The 19,803-nt window shown below is 45.7% G+C and overlaps 1 protein-coding gene across 4 annotated transcripts in view; it reads right to left on the reverse strand.

The window, feature by feature from the left end:
* Positions 1-19,803, reverse strand: part of PNKP (Polynucleotide kinase 3'-phosphatase) — an 88,911-nt gene that overhangs the window by 20,311 nt on the left and 48,797 nt on the right. For all 4 annotated transcript variants that reach the window (XM_076208355.1, XM_076208357.1, XM_076208356.1 and 1 more), the window contains 3 exons: positions 18,899-19,058; positions 10,356-10,465; positions 8,970-9,113 (listed from right to left, as the gene is read on the reverse strand). In XM_076208355.1, the coding sequence (XP_076064470.1) occupies positions 8,970-9,113; positions 10,356-10,465; positions 18,899-19,058 (414 nt within the window). The remainder of the gene's footprint in view (positions 1-8,969; positions 9,114-10,355; positions 10,466-18,898; positions 19,059-19,803) is intronic.

The raw sequence follows: 19,803 nt of genomic DNA on the forward strand, positions 1-19,803 counted from the left end.
TCACTTCTCTAAGTTTCTCCTGGCATTCTCTCTCTTTTTCCTTCTCATTCAACTTGTTTACCCTCAGCATCTGTCTACCTCCCTCCATTTTTTCTTTCTCCACTTTTCCTCTATTCTCAATTTCCCTTCTACCAAAAATTTATCTGACAGTCCCCTGCTTTCTCCTCTGAAAAATTAATATCCAGAATTCTTCCAATCCTCCCTTTGGGTACCATTTAATAGGTCAGTCTGTCCACTGCCCCAGGTTTCTCTTGCAGAAAATCCAGTTTTCAGGTGACCTGCAATGGCCATCAGGTTGGCTCATAGGTCACTCAGGGAAGAAACATTATCTTTTTATCTGAGGATAGTGTGGGGCATTGTAGAATGAGGTGCTTTATATCTTCTATGTGGTAGTTGCATGTAGGGCTGTTTGAATCTGTGGCCAGGCTTATTTTGTGTGGGTATGGTTTTAATGTTAAATGGTGTTGTGTGGTTTTTCTCTTGAGAGGGACTTTTCAATGGGGCTCATGTCTTAGAGGGAAGGTTTGATGATGAAGTATTGAGTTTGTTGGTCTGCCTTAGAGACCTTGCTTAGTGATCTGGGGCCGTATACACAAAACTTTTTTGTTAGCCTTAACAATCTCTGCTAGCTAACAGAAAACCACTAAAAGTTATACACCAATGCTTAACTAACAACTGTTAGCTAGCAAACAGTTGTTTGTCAAGTACCGCTAAACAGCGCTGAAGTTAGCAGCTTATGAACATGTAAATGGACGTATTATCAAAAATTGCACACATAAAACAGTGTTATTAATGCAGTTGTTCAGAATTTATTAATAAAGTATCATGATAGCACATAGATATCGTATGTATGGGTTTTTAGAAGTACTTATTAACCAACGACAGATATTTTTGGACGAAGGCGCATTGTACAGGCGGCCGTGCCACAGACAAATCTTCCGACAAGACTCAACAATTATTTCAGAGGACATAGACATGGCAGAAGAAACACAGAAAAAGAAAAGGAAGCCAAACTGGTCACAAGAGGAAACACTCCTTTTGATCAACGTGATTATGGAGAAAAAATCATTATAAATGGGCGATTCAAGCCAAGTTTAAACCACAAGTATAAGAGGGAGGCATGGTATTGTTTTCTGTTTACATATAAATGTTCATCGACACTTGGAGCCCCAATTCTAATGTTTGTGCCATCTATAGTACCCACAACACCGGAAAACCTACAGTCTTCCATGAACTCTGCTTGTTTTACTTGCACTTCTTGGCGAGTCAATAGGAATTTTACAAACCGAGTTACAATATCTGGTTCTGATAGTGCATCAATTGTTTGAGTAATGACACGGCTGATTGATGCTTGCGAGGTCCCAAATTTGTCACTGCTGCATTTTACCTGTGGCTAAATATCATAGGGTAATTGCCACCTTCGTCTCAGGACTCAGTGGTCGATTCCGTTCTGTTCGGGATTGAAGTTTGTCCCTCACTAAATCAGCCATTTTTATTATACCAGCACGGTTCATTCTGAAGCGTTTGATGAGTTCGTCATTGTACTCGTTAAATATGTCCCGTCGCTGTCGATAAACTCGCAGTCATCTTTTTAGTTGTTGCTCCGCCATCTTCTCTACTAACAGGAACTTGTTAAGAGCTTAATAGTCCTCCTCAGCACTTTTATCTTAACAGTACTTTTAAGGCCCTAACAAGTTTTCTGTATCCACTGTTAGTGCTTAACAGCTAAATGTTAGCCTTAACAGGAATTTGTTACCCTTAACAGCTATTTGTTAGTGCTAACAAGTTTTGTGTATACGGCCCCTGAATGTGAATATATTTTCATGTGGATGCGTTTTGTACTTCAGGTCACACTAGTTCCACAGCACAGACCAAATGCCAAAGCTGGTTTACTCCCACTGCTTCATTATCTGGTAACCTTCCCCTCTTTACAACTTGCACACACACACACACAGACTTTCTAAATGGAATAAAGATGAGAGTGGTACTTAGAGATAAAAACTCGAAATAGGAAGTAAAAAGTGGCATCCCTCAAGGCTGTTTTGGCTCCCTTAAAGTTTGCCATATACATACATACATATACCAAGGGTTTTTCCCCCTTACAAGGGGGGTAGCCAAAAAGAAAAAGGCATAAAATCATTCCCACCCATTCCATCCCTGAATACACTCCACACCCCTCCACCCTCCCTCTTATCTTAGCACCTCCTGAATGACGGGTCATCCCTGCACCTTGTCCACTGCCCTGGGTCAGAAGCAGTGTCGTAAGACACCGCACATCCACAGCAAGGCCGCTTCATTAAATCGGCAACCCCCTCTCTCCATCCCCCATTGCATAAAATGAGAGGACGGGGAGAAATCCCTTCGGGCTGCGTCAAATTTTGCTCACACATACTACCTCACCCCCCATCCACCCGCCCATTCCACCTCATGCTATCACAACATCATCCATATACAACCATTCTCCATTCACCCCTGTCTTCTGTCTTCTCTCGTCCTTCCTCAACAGACATTCCCCTCTTCCCCAAAGCCCCCTTCACCCCATCCATCCACCTCATCCTAGGACGTCCCCTCATGTTCACTCCCTCCACATTTGCCTTCCACACCTCTTTTACTAGTCTTTCTTCACTCATTCTTTCCATGTGTCCAAACCATCCTAATATTCTTTCATCAACCCTATCTCCCATCTCCTTTTCCCCCCCTGTTCTCCTCCTCACCTCCTCATTTCTCACTCTATCTAGCCTAGTAACCCCCATCATACTTCTCAGACACCTCATCTCAAACACATTCAAACTCCTTCTCTCTTCTTCTCTTATGTTCCATGTTTCTGCCCCATACAGTGCTGTTGGTACAATCACTCCTTGCCATATACATAAATGATATGGACAAAGGAGTGAATTGTTACGTGAATTTTTTTGCTGATGATGCTAAATTGCTCAAGAGTGAAAACAGAAGATTGGAGATCGTTAAAAGATGAACTACATTAAGTATGGGAATGGAGTATGTATGTATGTATGTATGTAAGAAATGTAGCATAAGATCAATGAAGGTGACATTCGACTACATGGATGAAGAGATGGTTAAAAAATTAATTGTTACATTGATAAGACCAAAACTAGAATATGCTATATCAATGTGGGCACCTAGCACAAAGAAAAACACAACTAAATTAGAAAAAATCCAAAGAGCAGCAACTAAGTTGGCAACTACACTATCAAATTTGACATACAATGATTGGAGAATTTACAACTGACAATGTTAGAGCAGAGAAGGGAGAGAGGAAATTTGTTGACCATTTTCAGAATTATGAAAGGAATGGAAGTTCTTGATAGAGATGATCTATTAAAATGGGACCAAAGGGAAACAAGAGGACACGCAAAGAAACTAAAGTAAGACAGCTACAGAAGAGATCTGAAAAAGAACAGTTTCCCACACAGAGTAATTGACGTCTGTAACAAATTGAACAGTGAAACAGTTAATGCCAGAACTATACACGAATTCAAAAGCAAACTGGATGTGGAGATACAAAAATGGGTCAAAACAAGCATAGCTCTAGTCCCTTAAAATACAACTAGGTAAATACACAAAGATTGGAGAAACTATATGAACAACGATTGGAGAAACTACATCTGTCAACACTGGAACCGAGAGAAAGAAAAAATTTATTGACCATTTACAGAATCATGAAAGGGATGGAAATCTTAGAGATAACTCATTAAAGTGGGACACAAGAGAAACAAGAGGACATGAAAAGAATCTAAAGGACATTTATAGAAGAGACCTGAAAAAGAATAGCTTCCCACATAGAGTGATTGATGTCTGGAACAAACTGAACAGAGAAACAGTGAATGTCAAAACTATACACGATTTTAAGAATAAACTGGATGCGGAGAGATACGAAAACAGGTCACTACAAGCATAGCTCTCATCCTGTAAAATACAACTAGGTAAATACACACACACACAAACACAAAAACTGCTGCGAAGAACATACATTCACAATCCCTCCCTACTGACTCTTACACTCTCCCTTTCCTGCTCAACAGACTTTCCCCTTTTATTAAAGGCCTCTTTCATCCCATCCATCCATACCATTTTGAGTCTTCCTCTCAAGTTCACCCACTCCACCTCTGCTTTCCACACTGATTCTGCAAGTCCTTCATTATTCAATCTTTCCATATGCCCAAACCACCCCAGCATACTTTAATGAACCCTATCTGCCAGGTCTATTTTCATCCCTGCTCTCCACATCACTTCCTCATTTCTCACTCTATCCATCTTTGTAACCTCCACTATTTTTCTTATTAGTGCTGATATTGGAATAAAGAATCTTTATCAACATGTAGACCAAACAATATTCATTATATAGATACATAAATATACCAAATGCTTTTTTCCCTCATACAAGGGAGGTAACCAAAAAAACAAAGGCATAAAAAACACTCCCACCCATTCTTTCTCCACATACTCCACTCCCATCCACCCCCTTCCGTCCCTCTTATCTTGGCTCCTTCTGGATGACGGGTCATCCCTGCATCTCATCCACTGCCCTGGGTCAGAACCAATGTTGCAAGAAATGGAGAATATGGGGAGAAATCCCTTTGAGCTGCATCAATTTATTTTTCAAACATACTCCCTCACCCCTTTCCCAATGCCCCTTTAACCACATCCATCCATCTCATCCTAGGTCGCCCCCTCATGTTCACTCCTTCCACCTCTGCCTTCCACACCTCTTTTACTAATCTTTCTTCACTCATTCTTTCCATATGTCCAAATAATCCCAATACTCTTTCATCAACCCTATCTCCCAACTCCCTTTCCACCCTTGCTCTCCTCCTCATCTTCTCATTTCTCACTCTATCCAGCATAGTAGCCCCTATCATACTTCTCAGGCACCTCATCTCAAACACATTCAAACTCCTCTCTTCCTCTCTCATGTTCCATGTTTCTGCCCCATACAATGCTGTCTCCCTTGAAAACATGAACATCCAGAACTCCTATCTTTCTTATGAATGCCACTGCATAGTCCATTAACCCCTTCCATACGGTGCCGCATACGTAGGCGTCATGAGGAGCAAGTGGATATGCGAGGCTGCCATATCGGCGTCTTGATTATATTTATTGTAGTCGCCCCTGTGTTTTGACATTCTCTATAAACTGCCCTTAATCACATTCTCTATGGTTTTCAAAATTCACGGGTGAAAGAGAGAATGATCGATATAAGCGGTGACTATATTTTATGGTGCGAGTATTATTACGACACGTCGTACGGCTGGCATTGGCTGCTGCCCACAAGATTTAAGGCCCATACTGAAGAGGTTAACCTCTTCAATACGAGTCAAATTCTCGCATGCAGCATTGGATGCCTAATGTATGATGCATCACACTACATACATATACCAAGCCCTTTTCCTCCTTTCAAGGGAGGTAGCCAAAGAAAAAGGCATGAAATCATTCCCACCCATTTCATCCCTGAATACACTCCACTCCCCTCCACCCTCCCTCTTATCTTAGCACCTCCTGGATGACAGGTCATCCCTGCACCTTATCCACTACCCTGGGCCAGAGGCAGTGTCGCCAGTCACAGCACATCCACACCAAGGCCACTTCATTAAATCGGCGACCTCCCCTCTCCGTCCCCCCATGCATAAAAGGAGAAGACGGGGAGAAATCCCTTCGGGCTGTGTCAAATTTTGCTCACACATACTACTTCACCCCCCCCCCCCATTCCACCTCATGCATCACAACATCATCCATATACAACCATTCTCCATTCACCCGTCTTCTGTCCTCTCCCGTCCTTCCTCAACATACATTCCCCTCTTCCCCAAAGCTCCCTTCACCCCATCCATCTATCTCATCCTAGGACGTCCCCTCATCTTCACTCCCTCCACATCTGCCTTCCATACCTCTTTTACTAGTCTTTCTTCACTCATTCTTTCCATGTGTCCAAACCATCCTAATATTCTTTCATCAACCCTATCTCCCAACTCCCTTTCCACCCGTTCTCCTCCTCACCTCCTCATTTCTCACTCTAGCCTAGTAACCCCCATCATACTTCACAGACACCTCATCTCAAACACATTCAAACTCCTCTCTTATGTTCCATGTTTCTGCCCCATACAGTGCTGCTGGCACAATCACTCCTTCATACAGTCTCCTCTTAGCATCCATTCCCAGATGTCTATTCCTCATTAACCTTTTTAATCTACCAAGGCATTTACTCGCTTCTCTCAATCTACATTCTACCTCCACCTCCACTCCACCTTTTCCTGCCACATTTGCACCCAAGTATCTAAAAATATCAACTTCCTCCAGTCGTTCTCCCCTTATGCTCACTTCCAGTCTGCTGCCACTCTCACCCCTTGTACATCTCATCACCTTACTTTTACCCACATTTATCTTCAGGTTTCTTCTTTCACACACTCTCCCAAACTCTGTCACCAACTTCCTCAATCCCTCCTCCGATCCTGCCACAAGCGCAGTGTCGTCCACAAACAACAGCTGGCTCACCTCCCACTTTTCTTCATTTTCTTTAACCATCTCCAATCCCTGACCCACCACCCTTGCATTTACCTCTCACACCACCCCATCCATGTACAAGTTGAACAGCCAGGGCGACATAACGCATCCTTGACCAAGTCCCACCTTTACCTCGAACCACTCACTCTCTCCATTTCTAATCCTGACACATGCTCTACTACTCTTGTAAAAACTCTTGACAGCTCCTAGAAGCTTTCCTCCTATCCCATATATCCGCAAAACCTCCCACAGTGCCTTTCTGTCTACCCTGTCGTAAGCCTTTTCCAGATACATAAAAGCCAAAAAAACATCCTTCCCCTTTCCTATAGCTTTCTCACATATCTGTCTTACCACAAAAATCTGATCTACACAACCTCTACCCGTTCTACATCCACACTGTTCCTCACCAATTACTCCCTCTGTTCCTCTCCTAATCCTCTCTATCAAGATCCTCCCATAAGCCTGCCCAACTACACTTAACAAGCTAATCCCTCTGAAACTACTACACTCGCACTTGTCCCTTATTCCCTTGTAAAATGGAACTATACAGGCACTCCTCCAGTCCTCCGGCACTCTACCCTCTCTCCAGCAAACAATAAATAACCTCACCAACCAGTCCACCATCACTGTACCTCCTTTTTTTAGACATTCTGCATGGCATCTATCCAGACCAGGTGCCTTACCTACTTTCATCATCTTAACAACTGCCTTCACCTCATCCTTCCTTATTTCTACTCCATTTTCCTCACTCATCACGGTCATTTTCTTAGCATTTCCCACTGCAACTACCTTTCCTTCCCTATCCTCCTTCACATTTAGCAACTCCCTAAAATATTCTGCCCATCTTCCCCTTACTGCCTTCTCTTCCATTATCATCTCTCCATCTGCACCTTTTACCTTTTCTTCTCTACTTGCAATATAAAATATGAAGTGGCTGCTGTACCTTATTACTTGTTCTCTTTCACTCTAAGTAATATTAAACACAGAAAACATGATCAAAGCAGTTCACAGGATTCAGGGGTTACTCAGCTACAACTACAAAATAAACAGTATGAATATGCTGACACTGGCATCCTCGTATACCCACTTGTGCTTCATGAAGCATATGTAGGCGTCATTATATCAAAGAGCTTAACCCCTTCCATACGGTGCCGCACACGTAGGCGTCATGAGGAGCAAGTGGATTCGCGACGCTGCCATATCGGCGTCTTGATTATATTTATTGTAGTCACCCCTGTGTTTTTACATTCTCCCAAATGTGCCCTGAATCCCATTCTCTGTGGTTTTCAAAATTCGCGGGTGAGAGAACGATTGATATAAGCGGTGACTATATTTTACGATGCGAGTATTATTATGACACGTCGTACGGCTGGCATTGGCTGCTGCCCGCGAGATTTAAGTCCCGTAGTGAAGTGGTTAATACTCTATCAACCACCCTTTCCCATGTATATTTATGCTTGGCTCCCTCCTTAAACACTTTGCTTGCTATCATCAACTCCCTTTCTAGACTCATCTCTGACAACTCTTAACTACAATTTTCACCTGGCACCTCAAAATTTCCTATTACTTCATCTTTTGTCTCATCCCCTACTCTAGCACTGAGATCCTCCAACACCACTAAATTCACATTCATCCCAAAACTCTCTAACCACTCATTCAAATCTATCCAAAAAGCCTCCCTTTCCTCTTCACTTTTTTCACTACCAAGCCCATAAGCACTTACAAATAACCAGCATCTTCCAGTTTCACCCTCACCCACATTAATGTTAGAGATACTTCCCTCCATTCCTCCACACACTTTCCCATCTCATCATTTACTAACAGAGTCATTCCTTCCTTCTCTTGCCCCTTTATCACTCCCAACACTTTCCCAACCACACTTCCTAACTTAAAATTGCCCCTTCCTTTCAGCTTAGTTTGACTTAATGCTAACACTCTTCCTTCTCACACACATATTATCTCTTCCTTTTTATTCTCATCAGTACCAAAACCACACACATGTAATGATCCAAATATCAGGGTTCTGGTCAGTTCTCCTAGACCCTCTTATGCCTTCACTTCTCACAGGATGAATATACAATGAGCAGTCCCTCATCACATCGTTGACTCCCATTTTGTCACCTTTATGACTTACATAGCCCCCATAACACAGGGAATATGAAGATGCATAGTCATAGGAATGGTAAAAGAGTTTCAGAGGAGCAGCATAAATGAGGGGCAGTTGTGCAAAAGTAGCATCATTCCCGAGTAAAGATTTTACTCCAACAGACAAATGATATCGGATTCCATTCCATATGGGTATCTCAATACATTCCATTAAGCATTGACTACATGTTATGATACTTCATGATAGCATGAATTCATTACCCCAGTAAGGGTATTGTTTTTGTAGTAGATTAACTAGTAGCCATATGTTCTCTAATTAACAAATCCTGGAGGTTATATCTTACCTTGAGAGCTTTGTTCATTATTCCCACACATTTCTGCCATGAACCAAGTGTGTCTCTGTTAGCCACAATATATCCAGAACTTGCTAAACAGGTTGCAGCAAAAAAACTCTTTCCAGATCCAGGGTAACCCACAAGTACAGCACACTAGAATTAAGATCATACTTGTAAGATGATTTATAAAACATCCATGAAAACATAAATTCAGTTTTTATACTTAAGTGGATGAGTAGGGGAGGTTACAATATGGTGAAGTGGTAGGAATAATTAGCTCCAGTTGTCAGGTGCTGCTGTGTAAACTCAGTCTCACTGTATTACTTTTGACCCAAGAAGTGTGGTAAGTGACAAAGTGACATTTCATTTCTGTGTTAAGATGGGGAGGGGTGGTTCAATGCATTTAATTTGTAAATAATATGGGTGTGCATTTTGATCTGGACACCTCCCTTTTAAGGAGGAAGTGGGTTTTGGGTTATGTGCATGTCAGCATATATATAAATACATATCTATATAGCAAGGGCTTTCTTCCTTTACAAAGGAGGTAGCAAAGTCAAAACTACACAATACAAAACTTTGAGAATAAAAATAAGATATACCAACACAGCCTTGACAGAACATCTACAGTAAACATGAAAATCTTATAGAATAGCACATGAAAAAGTTTTGACAGACACAGTTCTATGCAAGAGACCTCACCACCCCCTTACCTCCTAACATAAACTTAAAAATATATATGTAAATGAACAAATAAAAACAGCCACAGACCAATCACTAAACTCCCTAACTCAACAACCTAACCCAGCCATCAGCCTAACAGAGAAATCACTCCCACCACAAGAACCACACTATTATATCTGTGTTCAGGTCACCACCCAACAGGCCTACCTAGAGATGCAATCTGCCCCAATACAATTACCACACAAAAAAATATTGAACACCCATATTTTACTGCCCTGCTCTACAATAACCTTTCCCTGGAAACAATACAGTATCTTTTCCTTAAGTGATTTGTGGGCCACTATGGTAGCTGTTGCTGGTTACCTGAGAGCGAGAGCCATGAATTTCCTGCAAGAGTGACCTGGGGTCTGATTGATCTCTAGTATCTCTAGTTTTTATATGCACAACAACCTTAGTTGGTTTGTAACTCATCTCACGACAGCTCTTTGGACCTCCAACTATTAAATATCTTAGAAATGGGTTCAAGAACAGTGCAACACATTCTAGACAAGATCTGCAGGCCAGGGTTATTAATGTTTTCAGCACATTTTTCTTATGGTTAAATGCAACCCTTAGGTTTATCCACATATTCTTTTTCATTCTGCCACTTACATGGTATTTTGTCAAGCAAGTGCTCATGAATTTTTAAAAATCTGGATGTATCATAAAACTTACCTCTTGTTTGTATTTGGGGACTTCTGTATCTGGTGGATCAAACTGTGGTGTGGAAGAATCAACACTCTTAGGGTCAAAATCAGGCAAGTTAAACGGTGCTGGTTTGGCTCCTGTAATGTGACATAATACTTTCTTAGCTTCAGTGATTAAACTTAAGGAAATATGTAATTTTCGCAGGAAAATTCATTTTTCCCTGATACAAACCTGAGGTACTCCTTACACTAGGATACCTTCGCGTAGCGCGAATATTTCTACTGCGAAATTAAAATCCTCACTCTGTGGGTCTGGGCAACGCTTATCCTCAGTAAGGGGCCCCATTGGGGCAAGGGGGGGGGCCCTTGCCCTCCACCACAAGTCTCACACACTATAACCATTCTCTGAGCCAGGTATGAATTAAGCACAAGGTTTGTCAGGCAAGGAGAAGGAACTGTTTAGAGGGGTGGTTGAGGAGGGCCATTAAAGGTAAGGAGTACCTCAGGTTTGTATCAGGGAAAAATCAATTTTCCTGCGAAAATTACATTTGTTCCGAAGAATACAAACTCTTCGGTACTCCTTACACTAGGAGACTCGGACTTAGGAGGGAAGGAAGTTGTTATCTAGCCTGGGAAACCGCTGTAAGGAAAATCTAGTGTGCTAAGACTATGTTGACCAGACCCTTATACATTCCCCTCACTTTGAAGTGCACCCCTTTCTGTTCCCTGGAGTGGAGACAGAAAGGTTATAATCACTTTTGTACCACTGAAGGGCTTGAATTGATTCCCTTGGAATGCTTGAGAGCCCGCGGGTGAGGTAAGGGAATGTAAGAGTATGAGAAGGACTTTAGAAAGTTATCCCTGCAGTTGCCGAGCCAGAACCTGGATGAGTTGTCAGGGTCGGCTGTGTGCTCTTGAGGAGGGGTATATCATTTTCAGGACTTCTTGGGCGGCCACTATGGGGCCCAAAGATAAGTTCCCTAAAGATTCCCGCATAACTTCTTTGAGGTAAAAGTAAGTGAATGTATTCTGGCTCTTCCATATACCTGCTTGAAGAACCTGGTTGACTGACAGATTCTTTCTGATGACTAGGGAGGTCCCTACTGCCCTCAGGTCATGGGCAATCTGTGTGGTTCATGTCGCAGGCTCTGCGGATGACTTCCATTGTCCAGTAAGAAATGGAATTCTTAGTGATGGGCTACCTTTAGTAGAGATGAACAACCTCTTTAATTCTGGTCGAAGATGTTCGGTTCTCTTGAGGTAGGTCCGGATGGCTTGTACCGGGCATAGAACTGTTTCAGTCTATTCTTCCCCTACAAATTCGTCTAAGGATGGAACACTAAAGGACCAGAATCTAGGGTCGGATTTGGCAGGATCTTGGTTTTTGGCAATGAATTGAGGCATGAAAGTGAAGGAGACCTCTTTGCATCCTTTGGAATGGGCGACTCTATAAGAGATGGCATGTAACTCCCCTACTCTCTTGGAAGATGCCAGGGCTAGCAGAAAAAACTGTCCTCTAGGGGGGGGCCTTCAGATGTGCCTCTCGGAGAGGTTCGTAAGGGGGACCCCTCAGAGAGTTCAGGACTAATGCCACATCCCGCGGAGGACAACTGATTTCCCTGGGGGGGGCATGATCTTTGAAGTGCCTGAAGAGCATGGAAATTTCCGGTGAAAGGGCTAGGACCATGCCCTTCAGAGAAAACACCTGATTTAGAGCTGCCCTATAGCCTTGTACTGCCGAGAGGGAGATCTTCTTGGACTTCCTGAGGAAGTGGAAGGAGGCGATCTCAGGAATGGTGGCTCGATCTGGGACTAACTTCCTGGAGTGGCACCATTTTGCAAAGGCATTGCATTTCCCTTGATAAAGGTTAGCTGAGAAAGAGACATGTCCTCAACCACTTCTCTGGGAAAACCCTTCTTTAGGAGGATCTGGACCATAGTCTGAACGCGTGAAGATTGAGTGCTGAAGGGTTCTTGTGCCAAGGCCCGTTGATGGGTGGATACAGAAGATCTGGTCTTCCCTGAAGGGCCAGAGGCTCTTCTACTGCTAGCTCGAGGGCGTCCGGAAACCATGGGGCTTCGGGCCACCAAGGAGCGATCAAAGTCATCCGAAGGTAGGATGCGTGTCTTGCTCTGAGGAGTACCTTCTGGAGCGAGGGAAATGGTGGGAAAGCGTAGGAGTCCAGGTTGTCCCAACTTTGCAGAAGAGCGTCTTCTCCTGCTGTCAGAGGATCCAGGAAAGGGCTGAAATATATTGGGAGTTGGTGATTCCATCTCATTGCAAAAAGGTCCACTAGAGGGGAGCCCCATTTGCTGAGGATGAAGTTCGCTACCTCTAGATAGAGGGACCATTCTGTGTTGATTATCTGATTCTTCCTGCCGAGGTGGTCCGCCCAGACATTCCTCTTCCCCGGGATGTAGCGGGCTTTGAGCGACACCTGGAGATTCTTGGCTAGGTTGAGGATGTCCATCATCAGAAGGCATAGTTCCTGGGAGACTGTGCCCCCCTTGCTCGTTCAGGTAGGCTACTACCGAGGAATTGTCCGACATTATGCCCACTACTTTTCCTGAGACTTGATCCGTGAAGTGACGGAGAGCCAGGAGTACTGCTTTCAACTCAAGCCAATTGATATGGGCTGTCCGCTCGACTGTGGACCAGGAACCGCTGATGTGATCGTCGTTGAGGTGGGCTCCCCAGCCCTCCTTGGAGGCACCGGAGAACAGGAGGACTTCGGGGGGAGATGGGCCGAGGGGCATCCCCATGAGAAGGTTGCATGGGCCTTCCACCAGAGAAGAGAATCCTTGACTTTTTCAGTGAGGGAGATGTGTTGTAGGGGTTCTCCCTCTTGCGGGGCCCACTGAGACTTGAGGAGCCACTGTAGCGGTCGCATTCTTTGTCTACTCCTGGGTATTAATTTCTCTATGGAGGCCATATGGCCCAGGAGGATTTGGCATTGTGTAGCCATCAGGAACCTGGTCGATAGTGCCTGTGCAACTAGAGAAGCGAGATTTGGGATCCCCTTTCCTACTGGGAAGGATTCCATTAGGGAGGAGTCCAGGACCATACCCAGGTACGTGACTCTCTGTTTTGGTAAGAAATCTGACTTTTCCGGGTTGACTACTGTGCCCAATTTCAGGACAAAGGTTAGGACCATTCTCAGGTGTTCTTGGCATAGTTGGGCGGAATGCATCTTGGAGGTCCAGCGACACCATGAAGTTCCCTTCCCTGATAGACGCCCTTACGGACTCTGGGGTGGCCATTCGGAACTTCGTCAGGGAAAGGAACTTGTTGAGTGGAGACAAATAGATGACTGGTCTCCACACCCCTGTTGTCTTTTCTACTAGGAATAGCCTTGAGAAGAACCCTGGGTCCGGAGTCGAGACTTCCTCTAAAGTTCCTGTCTGGAGCAGAACGGAGGATTCCTCCGCTAGGGCCCACCCGCGAGCCGAGTCCGGGTGGAAGCTGCAGACTTGGATGGGATAGGGGGAGAGGTTTGGGACAGTGGAAAAGGGAAGACAATAGCCTGTCTTAATGACTTAGTAGGTCCAGTCTTCCGCCCCGGCCTCTTCCCATGCTCTCCAGTAGAGGGAGAGGCAACCCCCTATCTTGTGCAGAGGGGCTGGCGAATTCCTAGGAGTCCTGTGGGGGAGTCCGGAGCCTCTATAATGTTTGCGTCTAGGATCTCGGAGTCCACCATATCCGGGGGAATCAGCGTGTGGGTGAGCATAAATCTCCCTGAGGAGGGGGTCACTGGGGTCCCCGAGGATGGTGTCTCTCCTGCGGGACTCGAAGTTGAGAGACAGGAAGCCTGATGCTTCAGGGCTCTGCTCACGCTTGCCAAAAAAGCCTGGAGGTCGCATTCTTCCTGGGGTTGTAGTGCGTGTAAGAACTCCCACGCCGAGGCAAGGAGGCGTTCTAGCCAGGAGTTCACCGCCAGGGACAGAGCCAGTGATTGAAGGTGGTCGCTGACTTCCCTGCCAGAGAGGAGGACGTTTCGTCTGCGCAGCGACTCGGCGTCCGCCTAACCAGCTCTGGTAACCTCGCCGGGATCGAGGCTGCTCCGAGGGTTGACCCCGATGGGGTGTAGAAGCGCTTCTGGTGTTCCAATGGGACCGGAAGCCAACGCGTCTTCTCGGTCGTCCTTGTTGCGAGAGCGTCGGAGGCCTGGGCCATGGCTCTCGCCGTCTGCGTACTCCATGGAAGGTGGAGGGGAGGAGGCTGGGCTTTTTGAGAGTTGGCCGTCATGAAGATGTCAGACTCGAATGTGGCTTCCTCTTCTTTCGGGGGGCCCAGTCGATTCGCCCTCCGAACCCTCGCGAGGACGTCCGAGAAGGAAGGTGGGACCACCATCGAGGATTCCGACTGGGAAACGGGAGGGGAAAGGGAGCATGGCCCCCCCCCTACAGAGCTGTGGACATCGTCGTCGGCGTAGGAGGGGTCGGCACGGGCAGAGAGGAACCTCACGCTACCATCCCTGTCACTGATGGGTTCAGAGGGGGGCCGAGCAAGTGGAAGATGGTCGAGGGGGGCCCTTGGGGGCGGTGACTCCTCACGAGCCTCCATCTGTTCCTTCAACGTAGTGACGAGTGAACAGAGAGTGGGGAGGAGGTCCGGGGAATGTCCGCTTGATGAGTCCCGCCTGGGTGCAGATGGTCTGGGAGACGCCAAGGGGAGACTGCCTCCTCTGGACGAAGCTGAGCCACCCACGACGAACGCGCGCATGGGCACATCTCGGGCTTCCTGCCCACCGGGCATAGAAAGAGTTCCGGCGATGACCCGGCTCGTCTGACGACGGGTGGAAGGTGGATGTGGGGGCCACCCGAGGAGGAGAAGAGGCCGACGCGCTCCGAATCTCCGAACTCGGCTCCTTTGTCCGTGGGGGGGCGGAACCGCCGGCAGCGTCGCGGGGCCGGCGGACGCATCCGGGAAAAAGCTCGTACCCGGGGGGGTTCGGGGGGGCCAGAGGCGCGTGCCCGTCGAAGCTAACCACCCTGTGGGAAGGAACAGGAGACAATTGGCCTCGGGGCAGCTATTGTACAACCTTTCCATTTACTACGCTTAGGAGGGGGGAGACAACTGCCCGCGTCCTCCGCCGACGTAGCATGCCTTCTCTTTGTGTCGGGTGAGGGGGGAATCCATCTTCCCTGCCCGCGTACTGTGGACGTCGTCGCCGTCGGAGCTGGCGCCTGTCCGGTCAGCGAGAAACACCGCGTCTGCAACCTCGTCCCTGATCTCTGTCCTTGTGAGCAAAGGGCATGGAAAGGTCACCGTTGATCACCCCGCACTTCCTACTGTGGGTGTTGTGCGTACTGCGGGATTCCTGAGTAGAAGAGACTAAGGGGCTCTTTGCCCCCCCCCCCCTTAGTCCGTGCCGGCGTCGAGTTTCCGGGATGCGTCGGGGGCAGCCGCAAGCGACCACATCCGGCAAAAATGTCATACAGGAACGGTAGCTAGCGGTGGCCTGAGGCGCATGTCCGTCTATGCTAACCGTCCTGGTTGAAGGAAGAGGACAACTTGGCCTGAGAATGACTCGAAGTGGACGTTGTACCACCTTCCTGGCTACTACGCTTGGGAGGAGCGACTGTCGAGTTTCTAGGATGGGTCGAGGGCAAGCCGCAAGCGACCTCATCCGGGAAAAAGCTCGTACAGGAACGGTAGCTAGAGGTGGCCTGAGGCGCATGTCCGTCTACGCTAACCGTCCTGGTTAAAGGAATAAAGGACAACTTGGCTTCCTGTCTACTACGCCGTGGAGGAGGGAGAGAATTGCTCGTCTCCTCTGAAGCCGTAGTCCGCCTTCTCTTGTTTTTGGGGGGTGAAGAGGGAAGCCATTTTCTATGCTTGCACACCTTTCCCCCTGTATGTGCTTTCCTGTGAACATGAAAGTACACGGAACACTGACTATCATCTCACCGAATGCACGTCTCACACGGGGATGAAGGTGAACACTTAAGAGCTATACACTTGAAACACCAAATGTGAGGATCCACTTGGGCTGGCGGTAAGGGGGGTGAGACAAAGTTATCTCCCTTTGGTGAAACCACAACAATACTGGAACCAGATTCCATACTTACAGTGAAGGGTAGGATACCCGGTGGCGGTTAAGGGAATAATACAGGAAATGGAGAAGCACTTAATAATTCCAGGACACAGGATGGCGTAGGGAAAACCCCGATGAAATTGAAGGACGACGAACTCCTTAGCGTCCTTAGAGTGAGCTGGCGACAATCGAAGCGGATTGCTTGATTTTCGGCACCGACGTAAACATAGAACCGCTTCCGCGCTAATAATGGAGTTTGACTGAGAATCGGCCCATTAAGGGGGAAACCGATAAAAACTAAACATGTATAGTAGAGAGATGTTAATGTGGTTACTACTGCGAAGAGAATGGTTATAGTGTACGAGACTTGTGGTGGAGGGCAAGGGCCCCCCCCCTTGCCCCAATGGGGCCCCTTACTGAGGATAAGCATTGCCCAGACCCACAGAGTGAGGATTTTAATTTCGCAGTAGAAATATTCGCGCTACGCGAAGGTATCCTAGTGTAAGGAGTACCGAAGAGTTTGTATTCTTCAGAACAAATTTTTTTTCCTTACTTTTCAACTGACATTTCCCCAATGGATGGTTCACCCAACTTCTTGTAAATATACATGCATATGTATATCAACAGCTTTTCCCCCTTTACAAGGGAAGTAGCCACAATGTACCATGTTTCTGCCCCATATGGTGCTATCAGCACAATCACTCCTTCATACAATCTCATCTTGGTATCCATTCCCAAATGTCTATTTCTCATTACACTTCTTAATCCCCCAAGGCATCTACTTGCTTCTCTCAATCTACATTCTACCTTTACTTCCACTCCTCCCTTTGCCACCACATCCACACCCAAGTATCTAATACTATCCACTTCCACGTCTCTCTCCCTTAACCCCTTCCATACGGTGCCGCACACGTAGGCGTCATGAGGAGCAAGTGGATTCGCGACGCTGCCATATCGGCGTCTTGATTATATTTATTGTAGTCGCCCCTGTGTTTTTACATTCTCCCAAATGCGCCCTGAATCCCATTCTCTGTGGTTTTCAAAATTCGCGGGTGAAAGAGAGAACGATCGATATAAGCCGTGACTATATTTTATGATGCGATTATTATTACGACACGTCATACGGCTGGCATTGGCTGCTGCCCGCGAGATTTAAGTCCCGTACCGAAGTGGTTAATACTCACTTCCAATTTGCTGCCACATTATCCCCTTGTACATCTCATCACCTTACTTTTAACCATATTTATCTTCAACTTCCTTCTTTTGCACACCTTCCCAAACTCAGTCACTTTTGTTGTGTACCCACTTGCACTTCATGACACCTACATAGGTGTCATCATACAGAAGTGGTTAATAGAACTATACATAGTATATGTCACTTTTCTATATCTACATACCAAGGGCTTTTTCCCATTTATACAGGAGGTAGCCAAGTCAAAATATGCATATCCTCTCCCACCCATTACACTACCATCCACCACCCTTTCCTCCCTCTCATCTTAGCTCCTCATAGATGACAGGTCATTCCTGTATCCCACCCACTGCTCTGGGTCAGAAACAATGCTGCAAGACACAGCACATCCATAGCAAGGCTGCTTCACCTAATCGGTGACCCTTCTCTTCATCCCCTCATGCAGAAAAAAGAAGACTGGGAGAAATCCCTTCAGGCTGCATCACAATATCATTCATACATAACCACTCCCTACCCTCTATCACCCACCCCCTCCCTCCCTTGTATCACAGTATCATCTATACACAGCCACTCTCCCATTTTCTACACCTCCTTAATTTTTTCAATACAGAAAACTCTTGATTTTATTCTGACAAATCCCAAACAATTTTATAATAATAACTGTTGATCAAGTTTCACTGACTGGATATCTGTAAGTCCAAAGTAGCCAGCAACCCATTGTGCCCTCCCATAGATCTTTCTGGGAAAAAACATTGGACTGCTGTCTATGTTGTAATGAAGATGATGATGATGATTAAGTTTAATGTCACAAACTCCCTCCTATCAGGAGGACAGGAGTTTTTTGTAAGGGCTTTGTGGTGTGGAATTTAATGAACCATGCCCTTGGTTCAACTTGTAACCACGAGTCTATTTCTGTGTTACTGGCTAGCAAGAGGAGGAGGGCAGTCACCAGCTTTCAGCACTCCATGTGAAAAAAGTAGGTTAAAAATCCTGATCCAAAGAACAAGTACCAACCTCTAAGGGAAAATGAATTTTTTGATAGGTTTTGAAGGTGGATGGAAGGGAGTTTTCTTTCTGATATCCATCAACAGAACCACCATGAGCCATCATTAGTCCCCAAATAAAATGTCTTAATGAACAGAAATAAAGTTAAATCTGGTAACCACAACTCTACTGATTCAATTGGCCAGAATAAAATTGACAAATTATGACATTATATTAAGGAGTAAACTAATATTCTAAGGGTGCTTATACAAATCTGAAATCAATATTATTTGATAAATAAAAAAGAACATGTTTTCTTTTACACATGTAAAAATCAGAAAAAAAAATATACATTACCAAGAAAATGTTCCTCAGGTGTTTCAAATTTCATATCAAGGTTAATGGCAAAAAGACGATCACTACATGAGTGATCTTTCTTTTTCTTATTCTCATAGCGACCTGCAGCATCTCCAACAAATGTACACTTCTTGATATCAATGTGCATTCCACCATTAAACTGAAAATAATTATATATTATTAAACATACATATACATGCATACATACATACATATACCAAGGCTTTTTCCCCCTTACATGGGAGGTAGCCAAAAAGGAAAAGGCATAAAATCATTACCACCAATTCCATCCTTGAATACACTCCACACCCCTCAACTCTCCCTCCCATCTTAGCACCTCCTGGATGATGGGTCATCCCTGCACCTTGTCCACTACCCTGGGTCAGAAGCAGTGTCGCAAGACACAGCACATCAACAGCAAGGCCGCTTCATTAAATCGGCAACCCCCCCTCTCCGTCCCCCCATGCATAAAAGGAGAAGACAGGGAGAAATCCCTTCGGGGTGCGTCAAAATTTGCTCATACATACTACCTCACCCCCCATCCCCCAACTCATTCCACCTCATGCATCACATCATCATCCATATACAACCATTCTCCATTCACCTGTCTTCTGTCCTCTCCCGTCCTTCCTCAACAGACATTCCCCTCTTCCCCAAAGCCCCCTTCACCCCATCCATCCACCTCATCCTAGGACGTCCCCTCATCTTCACTCCCTCCACATCTGCCTTCCATACCTCTTTTACTTGTCTTTCTTCACTCATTCTTTCCATGTGTCCAAACCATCCTAATACTCTTTCATCAACCCTATCTCCCAACTCCCTTTTCACCCCCGCTCTTCTCCTCACCTCCTCATTTCTCACTCTATCTAGCCTAGTAACCCCCATCATACTTCTCAGACACCTCA

This window comes from Oratosquilla oratoria, chromosome 25 (assembly GCF_046742065.1).
Source record: "Oratosquilla oratoria isolate Oo_2021 chromosome 25, ASM4674206v1, whole genome shotgun sequence".
Classification (NCBI taxonomy): Eukaryota; Metazoa; Arthropoda; class Malacostraca; order Stomatopoda; family Squillidae; genus Oratosquilla; species Oratosquilla oratoria.